Below are 17025 nucleotides of genomic sequence, written 5' to 3' on the forward strand. Positions count from 1 at the left end.
AAAATGATTCACAACAAAGTAAAAAAAAAGAACCCAGGGATGTGCCTATTAGGGATATTCAGGGATAGATTAGATCAGTGGTTCTCAACCTGTGGGTCCCCAGATGTTTTGGCCTTCAACTCCCAGAAATCCTAACAGTTGGTAAACTGGCTGGGACTTCTGGGAGTTGTAGGCCAAAACACCTGGGGACACACTGAACAACCAGAGAGAGAATTTTGTTTGTACAGCTTTGTGGCTGCACGCATTACAATTGCCAAAGACTGGAAAGGGGAGAAAACATTAAGCATCAATGATTGGAAGGATAAACTGTGGGATTACACACAGATGGCTAAGATTTCTAGCAATTTAAAATATGAAAGTCATGAAATATTTGAAAGAAACTGGAAGCTGGCCTTAGCATACTTGATGGGAGAGCTAAAGAAATAAAAACAAGAGGAATTTATTGAATTAGAAGTATAGAGGGTTAAACAAGATGTGCATAAATCCTGCGGGGATCAGTGACAGAAGCCAAGGTGGCGGATAGCACTGGGGGTGGGTTGAGGGGTAACTACTGTGGGTGGCGGGTTGTCTACGTATGTGTATGTGTATGTGTACAGGGTTAGTCAAAATGCATAGGCCAATAAGCCATTCAATTGAATGGCTTATTGGCCTATGCATTTTGACTAACCCTGTATATTTCTGCAATATATATGGTTGGTGTATTATCTTTTTGAAAGAAAAGAAAAAGGAAATGACATTTACAACCCAGGAACAAAAATCATGTCACATAATGTTACTAAGAAGCCTCCGGTGGCACAGCAGGTTAAACCACTGAGCTGCTCAACTTGCTGACCAAAAGGTTGCTGGTTCGAATGTGGGGAGCGGTGTGAGCTCTTGCTGTTAGCCCCAGCTTCTGCCAACCTAGCACTTCGAAAACATGCAAATGTGAGTAAATTAATAGGTACCACTCCGGCAGGAAGGTAACAGCGCTCCGTGCAGTCATGCTGGCCACATGACCTTGGAGGTGTCTATGGACAACGCCAGCTCTTCGGCTTAGAAATAGAGATGACCACTACACCCTCAGAGTCAGACACGACTGGACTTAATGTCAGGGGAAAAACATTTAACCGCTTTGAGCCCCCCCAAGGGCTGAGAAAGGTGGTATGTAAATACTGTAAATAAATAAATACATATGTATGTGCGATATGTCATTACATTCTAAGCCAGCTGTTACAATCTGTTTATATTCAAGGAATTGTTGTACAATGTCAGTCACCAAGTTGCCCTCTGGACGGCACCAAGTTTCAGTTGTAGATTAGGTCCTCTTTGAGGATCGGGACATCCGTAGGGATACCAAGATGCTTGTTTATAAAGCTATTGTCCTCCCAACCCTGCTAGATGCCTGTGAGATGTGGACTGTCTACACATGCAACTCCTAGAATGATTCCATCAGTGCTCCCTCTGGAAAATCCTGCAAATCTCTTGGGAAGACAAGGGGACAAATGTCAGCGTGCTGGAAGAAGCAAAGACCACCAGCACTGAAGCGATTGTCCTCTGCCATCAACTCCGCTGGACTGGCCACGTTGTCCGGATGCCTGACCACTGTCTCCCAAAGCAGTTGCTCTACTCCGAACTCAAGAATGGAAAACAGAACGTTGGAGAACAGGAAAAGAGATTTAAAGATGGGCTCAAAGCCAACCTCAAAAACTGTGGCATAGACACTGAGAACTGGGAAGCCCTGGCCCTTGAGTGCTCCAGCTGGAGGTCAGCTGTGACCAGCAGTGCTATAGAATTTGAAGAGGCACGAATGGATTAAAAAATAAGGAAGGAAAATTACCGTCACAAGAAGAAATGAAATTTTGGACAGATGAAATGTAAGAATGGTGGCTTGAGACGGGTGGAGGGGAGTACTGTGGCGGGGGGGAAAAAAAAGGAAAAAAAAAGAGAAAAGGAGGGGAATTGTCAAAGCAAAACAATAAAACAACATGTTAAAGAGGTTGATGTATAAAATGCAATAGTATGTAATAAATGTGATAAATCAATAAAAAAATTATTAAAAAAAAAAAAAAAGAAGAGGCACGAATGGAGGGTGAAAGAGAGAAACGTGCCAAGAGGAAGGCATATCAAGCCAACTCCAACCGGGACCGCCTTCCACCTGGAAACCAATGCCCTCACTGCGGGAGAAGATGCAGGTCAAGAATAGGGCTCCACAGCCACCTACGGATCCACCTCCAGTACACCAATCTTGGAAGACAATCCTACTCGAATAGCGAGGGATCGCCTAAAGTCCCAAGGTTTTATCAGACAAATCAGGAGCTGATTGACTAATAACCCTAACCCTAATCCTTGGAGCATCTTGAGATGACTAACAGCCATTCTTGCAGCACTTTTCCTTCTGTGGGTCACATGGTGTCACAAAGTGATCCTGGAACCTTGATGTTTGCGAATTGGCCAAGGCCAGAAATGAATGCAAAGAAAACTCCTCTTCCTTGGTGTCATTCCCACTAAATAACTGTCAACAACCAAGAAGAGATAGTTTATAGCACAAAAGACTGTCTTGTTAACTTATGTTTTTTGGGGGCGGGAGGGAATTCTCAAACTTCTGAATGCTGAAAGGAGAAGAAATCTTACAAAATCCCCAAATGTGGAAAACAATATGATGACTACAACTGGCTCAAACAGATAAATGCAACAAAATAAATTCTTTTAATTTTTCCCCATAACAATTACATTACATTCTGACACTACAACCTAACAGTGTTTTGGAACCAAATTAATGTTACTGAATACACAGTGTTTAAGGACACCACATCACATAGTGGTTTCATTTCTCTTCACTTTAAGCCATGAGTTTTGGTTTGATAAACCAGACAGTGAAATGAGGTGTGCTACTGCCTTGTGGATTCTGGCATGCATCCACAGTTTAATGGCCATGACTCCATCCCACAGGATTTGGGTGGTGACGGTTTTCTAATGAACTATCCTGAACTCCAGCCCTAGAGATCTCTGCCATCACAAGCAGTAAATACTACATCAAGCTACAGATCCCAGGACCCCGTAAGGTGGAACTGTGGCAATTAAAGCAATATAATACTACTATAATTGTCTAGTTTAGTTTGTTTATACCAGTGGTTCCCAACCTGTGGGTTCCCAGATGTTTTGTTCTTCAACTTCCAGAAATTCTAACAGCTGGTAAACTGGCTGGGATTTCTGGAAGTTGTAGACCAAAATATCTGGGGACCCACAGGTTGAGAACCACTGGTTTAGACAAAAAAAACCCCAAAAATATTTTGTTTATCTCCCTACACCAAAAAGGAGTGAATTGCATCAGCATATTGCTTGCTCAGTTGCTGGTTTATTAAGCTTTAGTTCCTGGCTCAAAGTGATATGGACTATGTCCAAGAATTTTATAGCTTCTTGCTTGAATCATCTCCAAAATCCCTTTAAACAAAGATATATTTTATCTGGCAGTCCCAGCATTATGATTAATGTTGTAGTGAAGCATGAACTCTATACAATCAGTGTAAATCTGTCTAGTCTTGGAAATTATGGCTGATTCTCTGAGCAAATCCATGTTGCTGGGACCCACTGAGGTTCGTCCTGTGCTCGACGTACAGCAGACAGCAACTGAAGACAAGCTTCCTGTAAGTTGTCATTCACAATCACTTGGTCAAAGAATTGGCCAAACTGAGTTTCCATTTTTTTAGCTGATTCTTCCATCTCCTGCAAGTCTTCTTCCTATAGAGAGCAATTGAACAAAAGGGCTAAAGTCATCTCCTGAAATGATATTGAACCTAGTGGAATTGTTTTATTGCTGTTGACTTCAAAATCAACACACCATCTATTCTCATAAGATGTCAATATATGTATCTCTGAGTAATAGTTACTCTGATATGTTTTTGTTTAATTTCATAAGCTGTAAATAGTATGTAATAATAATGAACCAAATATAAGTACACTTTACATTAATATAGATTAAAATATGCATAAAAACATAAATATGTATTAGTTTTTAATTGCATTTCAGTGCCATGTATGATACAGTGATACCTTGACAAGAGTTTAATTTGTTCTGTGACTGAGCTCTTAACTCAAAATGCTCTTATCTCAAAGCAAATACCTCAAAGAAATAAAGCTTTCTTTTTGGAAGGTTAAAAAATACCAAGGCAAGTGCTTTTGAGTCAAGGAATGCCACATAAAGCTGATTGCCTTTAACTTCCTCACCAGTCTCACCTTAAATTTCATGTTCACATAATAGTCTGTAATCATCCTGGCATTTTTCCGGGACTGTTTCATGCAGCTGACACTGGATGGCTTAATGAATATAATGTAGGGCTTCAGTTCATGCGTACGGGCCAGCTGAATGTTCTGCAGCACAAAGCAAAAAATAAATTAAAAATGAAACAAAACAAATACCATGTCATTTTAGTTCAAGATGGTGAACTTTTTGTGTATAGGTTTTATTCATTTAAATAACATTTAACAGATGCAAACTAGGACACATATGGGCCAAATGATACCAGGATGTGGCCAAGATGGCTAGAAATATTCAATGAGGAAAAACACACTTGTTGAAGAGGTTGCAACAGTTTGCTTCTGCTAGAGCAGATATGAGCAAACTTTGGCCCTCCAGATGTTTTGGACTTCAACTCCCACAATTCCTAACAGTCTGCTGTTAGGAATTGTAGGAGTTGAAATTCAAAACATGGTGGGCCGAAGTGTGCCCATACCTGTGCTACAGCCTCCTGGGAAGGGCAAGGCTCTGCCTCTTCTCTTTGCTTAGTTAAATATGCGAGAACTACTGTGCGATTTTGAACTCAGTTTGCAGCAATTAAGGAAGCTAAGGACAAAGGAAAATAATGGGAGAAGGAGAGGAAAACTGGGACACTTTTAATACTGTTGAAAAAATTGAATGGTGAAAGCTCAATTGAGTCTGTTTCTGACAGATGAGGACAATTGCAGAGGATGTGGAATTAACTGTTTAGTCCATGAAACAATGACAAAAAAGACTTCTCTTTCTGACTCACCTGAGGCTCTAAATCAACTATACAGATCTTCCCAGCATCAAGAACTGCACGGACTGAATCGGTGCTTGTGCCATAGAAGTTCCCTTTGTACTCTCCATACTCCAGCATCCTGCAAATGTAGTAAACACAGGAGAACAAAATAGGAAGGCCTGCTTAAAATAAAACACAGTAATACCTTGACATATTTAATTTGTTATGTGACTGAGCTCTTAACTCAAAATGTTCTTATCTCAAAGTGAATTTCCCCATCGAAATGCTAATAATCTGTTCTGGTCTCCCCTCCCCAATTTCGTTTTGTTACGTGTTTTTGAATAAGAAAAAGTACGTTAACTAATCTATATATTAAAAAATGTTCTATTTGTTTTGAGTGACATCATAACTCAAAAACCGCTGGACTAATTGCCACCAAATTTGGCCACAAGACACCTACTAACCCAAGGAGTGACCATGACTCAAAATTTTGATTTTGTCATTTGGGAGTTGTAGTTGCTGGGATTTATAGTTCACCTACAATTAAAGAGCATTCTGAACTCCACCAGTGATGGAATTGAACCAAGCTTGGCACACAGGACTCCCACTAGAAGGGTTTGGTGGGTATTGACCTTGAGTTTTAGAGTTGTAGTTCACCTACATCCAGAGAGCACTGTGGACTCAAACAATGAAGGATCTAGACCAAACTTGGCACAAATACTCCATATGCCCAAGTATAAACACAGATGGAGTTTGGTGGAAATAGATCTTGACATTTGGGAGTTGTAGTTGCTGGGGTTTATAGTTCACCTACAATCAAAGACCTTGAAGGAGCTGGGGGTGGTGATGGCCAATAGGGAGCTCTGGCATGGACTGGTCCATGAGGTCACAAAGAGTCAGAAACGACTGAACGAATGAACAACAATAACAGCAAAGAGCATTTTGTACCCCACCAATGATAGAATTGGGCCAAACTGCCACACAGAATCCCAATGACCAACAGAAAATACTGTGTTTTCTGGTGATCTTTGGCGACCCCTCTTCACCCCCCTCTCGACCCTCTCCCAGGAGTCCCAACCCTCAGGTTGAGAAATGCTGCCTTAAGGCCATCCAGTCCAACTCCCTTCACCAGGGCAAGAAAACATCTTCAAAGCCTTCCTGACAAAGAGCCATCCAGCCATAGATATAGATATATATGATTCACACACACATATGTATATGACAGATATAGTATCATAGATTTGAAAGGGACCCCTAAAGAAAGACAATTATATGTTGCATGTTCCAGAGTAGGCAAACCAGACTGTACCTGTGGCTGTACACCATGTTTTCGAAGGTTTCCTTTGATACATAATGATACTCTCGGCCATTCACTTCATAGCTCTTCTGAGCACGGGTTGTATCTATTTAAAAAGAATAAACATGGTGCTACTGTTAAATATGTCTTCATCTTTCTGGAAATAACTGGTAGGATAGAAAGTTTGGGACAAGACTTTACCTGCCTGAATGTTTTTGGAAATAGCCCATGTGAAAACACCCTGGGGTCTAGATACAAAAGGCATGTGGGGAATTTTCAGATGTGTATCATAAATTTTGATGCTCTCACTTACTACCTCAGCCCTGGACACTACCTCGAATACTGTAAGAAATACTCCGATCCATAGTGTAGCTATAGTGGAGGCAAAATGAAGACAGTGTCCCTCCAAATAAGAACCACCAAATGATTTTCCCGTTGGTCCCAAATTCTTAGCATTAGAATCATAGAATCATAGAGTTGGAAGAAACCTCATGGGCCATCCAGTCCAACCCTTGCCAAAAAGCAGGAAAATCGCATTCAAAGCACCCTCGACAGATGGCCATCCAGCCTCAGCTTAAAAGCCTCCAAAGAAGGAGCTTCCACCACACTCTGGAGCAGAGTTCTACTGCTGAACAGCTCTCACAGTCAGGAAGTTCTTCCTAATGTTCAGGTGGAATCTCCTTTCCTGTAGTATGAAGCCATTGTTCCGCATCCTAGTTTCCAGGGAAGCTGAAAACAAGCTTACTCTCTCCTCCCTGTGACTTCCCCTCACATATTTATGCATGGACATCATGCGCCCTTCTGCAGACTAAACATGCCCAGCTCTTTAAGCCGCTCCTCATAGGGCTTGCTCTCTAGAGCCTTGATAATTTCAGTTGCCCTCATCTGGACACATTCCAGCTTGTCAACATCTGTCTTCAATTGTGGTTGCCCAGAATTGGACACACTATTCCAGGCGTTGTCTGACCAAGGCAGAATAGAGGGGGAACTTGACTTCCCTTGATCTAGATACTATACTTCTATTGATGCAGGCCAAAATCCCATTGGCTTTTTAAGCTGCTGCATGACATTGTTGGCTCATGTTTAACTTGCTGTCCACAAGGACTCCAAGATCTTTTCCACAAGTGCTTTTCCACATGTACTGTTTGCATTATTATTATTATTATTATTATTATTATTATTCCTTAGTAAATTTTCCTGTCACTTTTTTTTGGAGGTCTAAACTGTATTTCTAATATATTCACCTGAAGTTGTAGAAATTGGAGAAATCAATTAAACTTTCATTTGGAATGACAGAATTCATGAGAGGGGGAAATTCCTTAATTTTGCCTCTCTTGTAGCTATGCATCTATGACCTCTTTGACATTTCTTAAAATATTCTAATTTAAAGCTAAAGTGTTGTATTTCAGCTGGCTGAATATCTTTCATTAAATCTCAGTGTGTTTTATAATTCAAGATATACAGTCAGAAGTAAGCACCACTGAGTTCAATATCTTTTGGATATCTGTGTTTCAATATACCTTGGTTCATATATCAAATGGACAATTTATTGGGAATCCCATATCAGAACAACAAATTATATGTGTGGCCAAGACCCACATATTACATATAAAACGTTTTCTCTTACTGCTAAACAATCAAGAGGAAGCCCTTCGCTCCAGGCTGTCTTTCCAATCTACTTTTTAACTTTTTTTACTTTGCTTACTGTTTTTAAGCAAAGCAATACATCTGGGAACCACATGTGTGGAACTGATTGGGATAATTGATGGGGTGATATGGAAATATGTATATATTTAATTTTTTCATATTTATTTACTTTATTGTTAGTTGTGTTTTATTTAACTTACTGTATAGAGTGTAATCAAGTTTAATCAAGCCTTTTTGTTTGGTTTGGTATTGTGATATGACCTAAGGGCTAATCAATAAAATTTACAAATATAGGTAAATTTTGGAATATAAATAATATAAAAAGCAGTTACATACATCAAGTAGAATTAAAAGTATAAATGTAAATTGTCACCTACGTGGCACTGCACTCTGAAAGAGATGAGGATTTATACCAATAAGCTGCCGCCGTAGTTCATTCACTCCAACACCGGAAGGACCTGAATATTTCAAGAAATGATCAGTTAAAGGATTGAATGAAAGGGTCTACATCCCCTAGTCTAAATATGTTAGATTTATTACAGAAAAAATAGTAATCAATTTCCTGAACAGTAGCATAGAGCCCAAGGTTCTTGAGACATCTGAGAATATTTTAAATGACTTCCTTTGAACTGTAGAGACACAATCCAACAAAGTGGCAACTTATATTTCTTGAGAATAAATGCAAGAGCCTTTCTCACTAAGTTTGAATTCACCACAATTGTATTGTTGAAGGCTTTCATGGCCGGAATCACTGGGTTGTTATAGGTTTTTCGGACTGTATTGCCATGTTCCAGAAGCATTCTCTCCTGACATTTCGCCTGCATCTATGGCAAGCATCCTCAGAGGTTGTGAGGATGCCTGCCATAGGATCTCACAATCTCTGAGGATGCCTACCATAGATGCAGGTGAAACTTCAGGAGAGTATGCTTCTAGAACATGGCCATACAGCCCAAAAAACCTTCACCACAATTGCTCTTCAGTCTTGTACACCAAGGTACTGGAAAACTATTGCTACTTACCTATTAGTACAATTAATCGGTTTCTGTCACCAGGGAGTCTCTGATATCTCACTACTTCTTCATATGGCGCCGCTACAGCACTGTAGCATCCACCAGGACACCGGGCATAACACGGTAAGTGACTGTTGCGGGATTTCCTGCGGCACAAGCGCATACTTCTACGGAAGCCAGCTGAGGAAAGCAGAAAGATGTAGACTTTGAAATCCCAGTAAGAGACTCAAGGTGGTAGACACATTGATAACTTAGCCTGGGCTAGGAATAAGTGGCCCTCTAGCTGTTGTTCGACAACAGCAACTATCATCCGTCAGCGCTGCCAATGCTGACTAAGACTGCTGGGATTTCCACCTATTATTTATTTATTTATTTACGACATTTATATGCCATCCTTGTCACTCCGAAGGGGACTCAGAGTGGCTTACAAGTAAAAAGTAAATACAACATATTATATTATTATCATCGCACAATATTAATATTATATATTACATTGTACTATAATATTATAATGTAATACTATTAGTAATATTACATTTAATATAAAATATATAATTATAATATCTTATTATTAGTAGTAATAGTGTATTTTATTACATCTAGAAGGCCACTTATATCCCATCCTTGTATAAACGGGCCTATCCTGCAAAATTTCGGCACATCAGATGTTCCTATGCTTTGGCATCAAATGTTGATGCTGAATATTGTATTGTTATTGTAGAACTGCACTACTCCTCATCCTTCACATTCAGTGATATGGGCAAGGACTGGTGGGAGTTGGAGTTCAATGATATCTTGAGGATCAAAACAAACTTAGCCTTTTGTTAAGTGCTTGAACCCTAGACAAAGCTTCCTTCTTTCTCCCACATTTCTACTGTTGTCTATACTGTTTGTTCTATATCTCACAAGTTCTCCCTTTGTTCTGTACCTCTTAAAGTTTACAAATGATCTTCCCTTTAAAATGAACTGGGTTTTTTTGTTTAGATTAGGATTCTGTGGTTTTGTAAAATGCGAAAACCCATTACAAGAATGTAATTAAGAAACATAATCCAGCTAAAAATGCTTTTTTTTTTTCAACTGAGACCAACTCCTAAAATGGTGATAGTATGATAACTGGGACCCAGTGCCGCTAGTGTTACGTTGATTGCGGAAAGGTGGTTGTGAATGAAGGAACGGAACACATGTCCGACCACGTGGCCAAGAGTGGGGGGGGGGGAGTGAGAGACGGAGGAGGAGAAAGTCGGGAAGATAGTTCGTTGTTGTATTAGAAGGAAGGATAGAAAGGAGGGGAGAAATACGAGGAGTGGTGTAAAATCAGTCTAATCCTCTTCATTGAGTAGTTTCGGACAATGCAGGTGGCCGTGAATTTTTCCCAAGGACGTTGAATTATACCATAGCGTCCTCCAGTTTGTGGACAGCCTAGAAGTGAGCTGGCAACAACATGTAAGCGTTTAATAATCATTTGGGTCAGATTTCTGTCCCGTTTAAGGTCTTCCCAAACCATTGTTTATCATTTATCATTAAAGACCACTTACATTCCTTCACTGTTATCTCTGTGTCCCCCCCCCCCCCCGTGTTAAATTACATCCGTAGTATCCTCCCGCGCCTGCATTCTGCAACCAACATACCTGAAGCAGCGTTCCGGAAACAGCATAACGCTAACAACACTGGGTCCCAGATATCATACCATCACCTCTAAAATGTTCATATATCTCTTGGATTTTACTATCAAGTTTTAATGTATTTATTAGGATGATTTACAATGAATTCACATCGATTAATGAGTTTTTTTGTACAGCCGATGAGTCAAAAGCTTACATAATAATTAGAAAAGTCCCCTTTTTTAATCAGCAGAGGGGGTTGTAAGGGATAGAATAGGCATGGGCAAACTTTAGCCCTACAGGTATTTTGGACTACAATTCCCACAATTCCTAACAGTCTACGGGCTGCTAGGAATTGTAGGAGTTGAAGTCCAAAATACCTGTAGGGCCAAAGTTTGTCCATGCCTGGGCTAGAACCTTATTGAAAAAGGTGGTTTATTATGAAATAATAACAGCAAAGGACACAGAGTTCACAAAGCCTTGCTTACTGGAGGCACACACAATAAAGATAGAATAAGGAATATTCAGAAATGAAATACAAAATGCATCTGAAATTTATAAAAAATGAAATTGAACTGGAATGATGCAGCAATTACGTACTAATGAAGACCTGCTGACCAGATCCACTGAATTCTTCCTCTTCTGTAACATAAAGGAAAGTCTTTCATGAAACACAAGAAAAAGATAATGCAAAAGTAGAATGTCTTCAAGAACTATATCATTTTACCTGGCCATACATATAAAATATGAAAGTAAGTACTGTTTCAATCATCAATGATATTAGCAAAAGGAAGAAAAGGGACTCATGTACCCATGTGGTCTTGCTTTAAATGTTTGAAAAATGTTTTAATAATTAAAAGAAGTTGCTGCTGCAGCAGGTCTTAACAACAGGAAATGTTAAGTTTTTGTCTTCTTTACAATCCTCTATCACATCAGATAAGAGTCTTGGTTCCCTAAAATGAAGTTTCAATCCATCCATTAGGCCATCCCAGTATCTAGACTCCATGTGTAGGGTGGGGAGTGGTTGTAAAATTGTTTTGTCTGGTATGTCCAAAGAAGAACACTTGCATTTTCTGTGATGGCAGAGAGAGTGGAGCAATGCTATACAGATAGTCTCTAGGTTATGAACAAGATAGGTCCTGTAGGTTTGCTCTTAAGTTAAATTTGTATGTAAATCGAAACAGCTACATTTTTAAGTGAAACTCTAGCCTCTCTCTCTCTCTCTCTCTATATATATATATATACACTAGCCGTCCCCTGCCATGCATTGCTGTGGCCCAGTCTGGTGATCTGGAAAATAAAGTAATGAGAAAGTATTGATTTCTAATATATGTAATTTCTTTATGCTTGTGGGTAAACAGTATTTCTTGTTTCTTTGTCAGTGTTGATGTGGAGATTGTCTGGTTTTCCTACTCTGGAATATGCAACAGATAATTGTCCTTCTTTAGGGGTCCCTTTCAAATCTATGGTACTATATCTCTCTCTGTGTGTGTATCATATCTATCTATTTGTATCTATTTGTATCTATGGCTGGGTGGCTCTTTGTCAGGAGGGCTTTGATTACGTTTTCTTGTCCTGGTGAAGGGAGTTGGATTGGATGGATGCCCTTAAGTATTTTCTGTTGGTTATGGGGCTTCTGTGTGGGAAGTTTGCCCCAATTCTCTCATTGGTGGGGTTCAGAATGCTCTTAGATTGTAGGTGAACTATAAATCCCAGTAACTACAACTCCCAAATGTCAATGTCTATTTCCCCCAAACTCCATCTGTGTTCATTTTTGGGCATATGGAATATTTGTGCCAAGTTTGGTCCACATCCATCATTGTTTGAGTCCACAGTGCTCTCTGGGCGTAGGTGAACTACAACTCTTAAACTCAAGTTCAATGCCCACCAAACCCTTCTAGTGTTTTCTGTTTGTCATGGGAGTCCTGTATTCCACGTTTGGTTCAATTCCATCATGGGTAGAGTTCAGAATGCCTTTTGATTGTAAGTGAACTATAAATCCCCGCAAATACAACTCCCAAATGACAAAATCAATTTTTTGAGTGATGGTCACTCCTTGGGTTAGTAGGTGTCTTGTGGCCAAATTGGATGGCAATTCGCCCAGTGGTTTTTTGAGTTATGTTAATCCCACAAACGAACATTACATTTTTATTTATGTAGACAAGCCGTCCCCTGCCATGCATTGCTATGGCCCAGTCTGTGTATATGTGTTTTGTGTGTGTATATATTTGTGTATATGTGTATATATGTGGTTTTGTGCATGAGTTGTAACATTGTTGGGTTTTTTGGCTTTTTAAGTCTCTTCTGCTCTGTTTTTCAGTGTTTTTATGAGTGATGGTCACTCGTTGATCCGTTAGGCATCTTCTGCCAAATTTGGTGTCAATTTGTCCAGTGGTTTTGAATTCTGTTAATCCCACAAACGAACATTACATATTTATTTATATAGATATTCGCTTTGGAAAACATAGGGAAGGGTTAATACCCCTGTGGTGTTTCTGTTGCTGCCTGTGCCCCTGTTCAGAAGATTTCACCTCACTTACTTTCTCTGTGATGATTGGATATTGAAAAAAGGGTCTTGTTGTGGAAAAAAGAATTGGTGATAAAACCAGCGGAGACACATTTAGCCCATGATAACTCCTTTAGAAGTGAATTTCCCTTCTGAGGGGTAGATTTTTCTTACTTCCTGTTGTCTCACCCCCGTTTGGAACTATGAGTCATTTGTAAGTCGAATGTTTGGCAGGGGGCACAGCCTCATCCCCTTACATCAGAAGCATAGTTTCACATCCTGATGGCATCCAATTCAGAGAAGAGGGAGAATGTGCCCTGATTAGAGGTTCCCCAGCTACGCTATGCATTGTTTTATCTGTATATTTGTATCTGAATAGCCAAAAAGGACAAAATAAATGTGTCATCCTGGATAAAACCCAAATATTACTAGCCATCAGGACTTGATCCAGTAACTTACTTTTTGAAAGCTAGAGAAGGAAAAGAAAGTTACCTTCTTTAAGCTCCTCTGGTATGTCATATCAAGATTTAAGAAAACAAAAACTCAGATTAAAAGTTAGCATTGTAAGTAGCTGATCAACTAAAGCAGAAGGAACAGACTACTTGAAGTCTTTCTAACAACTATTTGTATCTGTCTTGCTTTCCCAATTACTGCTAGCCCTTCAGCCCAGATGCATCATTGTATCGGGACCAGAATATGACAGCTCAAGTCTGTATAGGATACTATTTTCTCTTTGGAGAAATATGCCCCTCTTGCCCCAAATGCCACACAGGGACAGGCCATTGCTCTCACCTCTGGGCTCATTTCACACTACACCATATAGTATTTACTTAAGAAATAAAATAATTATTAATATTGGTATTTGATACATAACAAGATTAGTACACCGCAAACAAGATCATTATGCTGGCTTTTGTATTTGATCACACATCATACACTTCCGAAGTGTCTAGGACTGTGTGATGTATCGGCGGATAATGCATGCAGAACTGAGGAGGGTGGCTTTTTGCAGCTGACAGATGGTAATTTTGTCAGTGTCAATTATTTTTAAGAGCAGGCCAAGGTCTTTAGGCACTGTATCTAGTGTGCCAAGCACCACTGGGACCACCTTTACTGGTTTGTGCCAGAGCCTATGCAGTTCTAGCTTTAAATCCTCATATCGTGTAAGCTTTTCTAGTTGCTTCTCATCAATTGTTGTTGTTATTGTTGTTATTATTATTCCACTTGACTGCTATGGCTGCATCTTGTGGAATCCTGGAGTTTGTATTTGATGAGTCACTGGATCACTCTAGCTGAGAACTCTAAATAGATCTAAATAGCTCTACCTAAAGTCCAAAACCTGACACTCCATGCAATGAAACCATAGCAATTAAAATGGAATTGTAGCACTATAATTGCCTAGAATGAAAATCCCCTTCATTGTGGAAAGGGAGTCCAAATTTCTCAGCCAGAGAATTTTCCTCTGAGGCTTCCAAACTAGTTACAAGTGTTTTTTTTATCTTAGTGTGAGCTTTCTGTTACAGTAAGTCGTGGCAGGATCAAGTGTGTGTTAAAGAAAAACCTTATGATGTTAATTATTATGTACAGCTGGTAATGTAGGTCAGCCAGCATGTTTGGGCCACACCCGGTGGGGTATAACTATGGATTTTGGAATACAGTTTGGAGAAGCAATATGCTGTAATGTTGCTATGCTCTAACAGTGATGCTCTTTGCTATGGTGGAATATCTATTTACTCAAGGTTTATGTTTGCTTTCTCATTTGAATGAAGATTTTTTTTTTGTCGTGTCAGGAGTGACTTGATAAACTGCAAGTCACTTCTGGTGTGAGAGAATTGGCTGTCTGCAAGGGCGTTGCCCAGGGGACACCCGGATGATTTGATGTTTTTATCATCCTTGTGGGAGGCTTCTCTCATGTCCCCGCATGAGGAACTGGAGCTGATAGAGGGAGCTCATCCGCCTCTCCCTGGATTCAAATCTGCGACCTGTTGGTCTTCAGTCCTGCCGGCACAGGGGTTTAACCCATTGCGCCACCGGGGGCTCCCGAATGAAGATGAAGAAGCCTTATTCTGTGTTACTTACAAGGATATGTAAGCTTGTTTCACTGTTTGATTTTGTATGCAACATTGCAAGTTTATGTTTTGCCTCTGCTGATAAGAGTAAAGTTTTTCTGTTCCTTTTTCCTTTTGTTTGTGTGTCGTTTGCATGGAACATGGCTAAAACACGCTTTGTGCAACACTTTCATGGATACAAGCCCTTTTTTTCAGATGCATACCTATATCATATTGCCCAGTCCTTTGAAAATGTAGGACAAGGAACATGATTTCCATCCCTATTGGCCCTAATATATTGTATCTGACTCACACAACTATATACTGTAGATATGCTTTATAACCTCATGCTTTAATAACATTTACATTGCATCTGAACAAGTTTTGGATGGGGGGGGGCGGGCGGTATATGATGTTAATTGTTTTGAACAGCTCTTTATTTATTAATTTCAATTTTAATTGAATTGTGTTAATAATTCCAACTTTGAATTCTATTTTACAATTTGTATTTTGTAGGTTTTTGAGTTGTATAGTTTTAAAGGTAATGAGGTCCTTTGGTCTCGATCCTGAGAGGAAGACCAACCAACTAACCAACCAACCAACAAACAAACAAGGAAAAAAATAAATTGTTGTTTTGGCACGTTAAAGACACTCCCTTGTTCTAAGTTCTAGGTGTGTAATACACTGTAAACATTTTATGTGCTCTGGAATTTGCGAATCATTACTCTGATGAATCACTGAATGTGTTGTAACCATAAGGACAACAGAAGTGTGGCAGGAATGGACCTTCAGGATATGCTTTACAATGATTTTAAAAAGTATTATTGACTGTGAAAAAATTTTTTTAGAAATGTTCACTTGCGACTGTTATTCTCATTATCTGAAAATGTAGTCTGCTCCATTTACAAGCAGATATGCTTCCGATATTATGTCCAACCTGCCCTACTTCTGCTTTTAATGTGTGAATTCATTCTGCTCTCCAAGTGTCAAAATGGATCCTCCTTCCTCATCAAGAGTAATAAGTACCATGAAGTAGATTAGCCCTTCAATCACACTTACGTAATGTAATCTCATTACCTTCCAGCTGTCCCCTCTGACACGTACATAGTTCCACAATTTTTGCCATATGAATGCGAGCAATGCAAAGTGGAGTTAATGCTTCTGCTAACAAAAGCCCACTTTATCTCAAATGGGTTTTAAGTGTAGTTAATAAAATGCCTGAATTTGGCTCAGAGGACATAGGGAAGGCAGTGGCAAAATGTCTTTACACACTCACATGCTCACAGATTGAAAAATGGAATAGCTGTTGAATCATATGCAATGCATGCCCTTTTTGTTTGTTTTTAGACTCTTACAATGAGCAGAAGTACAATCAACAACCAAAATAACAGAAAGAATTTCACTTACCAGACTCAAATGTCTCCTCATCTTTGAAGTCATCCAGGGAGCAAAAACAGCAAATACATTTCATTTCACTACCATTGCTGTCTAAGATAATTATAACAGTGCGTGAGAAAGGATTTCTCATCTATGAAGCATCAAGAGGACACTATTAGGTTCTCATTTCCTCCCCTGATCCCCACGTAAAGGCAAAGTTCATGGCTACAGGGCCAACCCATAATTGGATCTTATTTTTAGTTAAAAGCAGCTGTACTGTGGGGTTGGGATCCAAACAGGACTGATTCAACAATTCTGTCTGGAAAAGGGTGCTTTACCAATCTTCTCCCAAACTAAATTGCGTTTCAAAAGTATTTATTACCCTTGCTGAGGTTCATGAGTATTTTGATCTGGTTTTCATTTTAGATCAGTACTCTGGAGACAAAGGTTCGACCCCTTTCTCAGCCATGGAAGTACTTTGAGAGTCACGCACACGTGGTCCCAAAAAATTCGCATAGGGTTGCCATAAGTTGGAAAGGACACAACAACAATAAAATTCATTA

At 39.6% G+C, this 17025-nt stretch overlaps 1 protein-coding gene across 3 annotated transcripts in view; it reads right to left on the bottom strand.

Moving 5' to 3' along the window:
* Nucleotides 1-2666: 2666 nt before the first annotated feature.
* Nucleotides 2667-17025, bottom strand: part of MPP4 (MAGUK p55 scaffold protein 4) — a 49503-nt gene continuing 35144 nt past the window's right edge. For 2 of the 3 annotated variants that reach the window (XM_060783206.2, XM_060783193.2), the window contains exons 15-23: nucleotides 16493-16513; nucleotides 13530-13544; nucleotides 11132-11173; nucleotides 8940-9110; nucleotides 8298-8378; nucleotides 6286-6379; nucleotides 5007-5115; nucleotides 4213-4347; nucleotides 2667-3717 (exon numbers count right to left, since the gene is read on the bottom strand). In XM_060783206.2, coding sequence (XP_060639189.1) covers nucleotides 3526-3717; nucleotides 4213-4347; nucleotides 5007-5115; nucleotides 6286-6379; nucleotides 8298-8378; nucleotides 8940-9110; nucleotides 11132-11173; nucleotides 13530-13544; nucleotides 16493-16513 — 860 coding nt within the window. In that variant the 3' untranslated portion in view covers nucleotides 2667-3525. The remainder of the gene's footprint in view (nucleotides 3718-4212; nucleotides 4348-5006; nucleotides 5116-6285; nucleotides 6380-8297; nucleotides 8379-8939; nucleotides 9111-11131; nucleotides 11174-13529; nucleotides 13545-16492; nucleotides 16514-17025) is intronic. The other variant, XM_060783214.2, reaches the window with a different exon arrangement.

This window comes from Anolis sagrei, chromosome 1 (genome assembly GCF_037176765.1).
Source record: "Anolis sagrei isolate rAnoSag1 chromosome 1, rAnoSag1.mat, whole genome shotgun sequence".
NCBI classification, from domain to species: Eukaryota; Metazoa; Chordata; class Lepidosauria; order Squamata; family Dactyloidae; genus Anolis; species Anolis sagrei.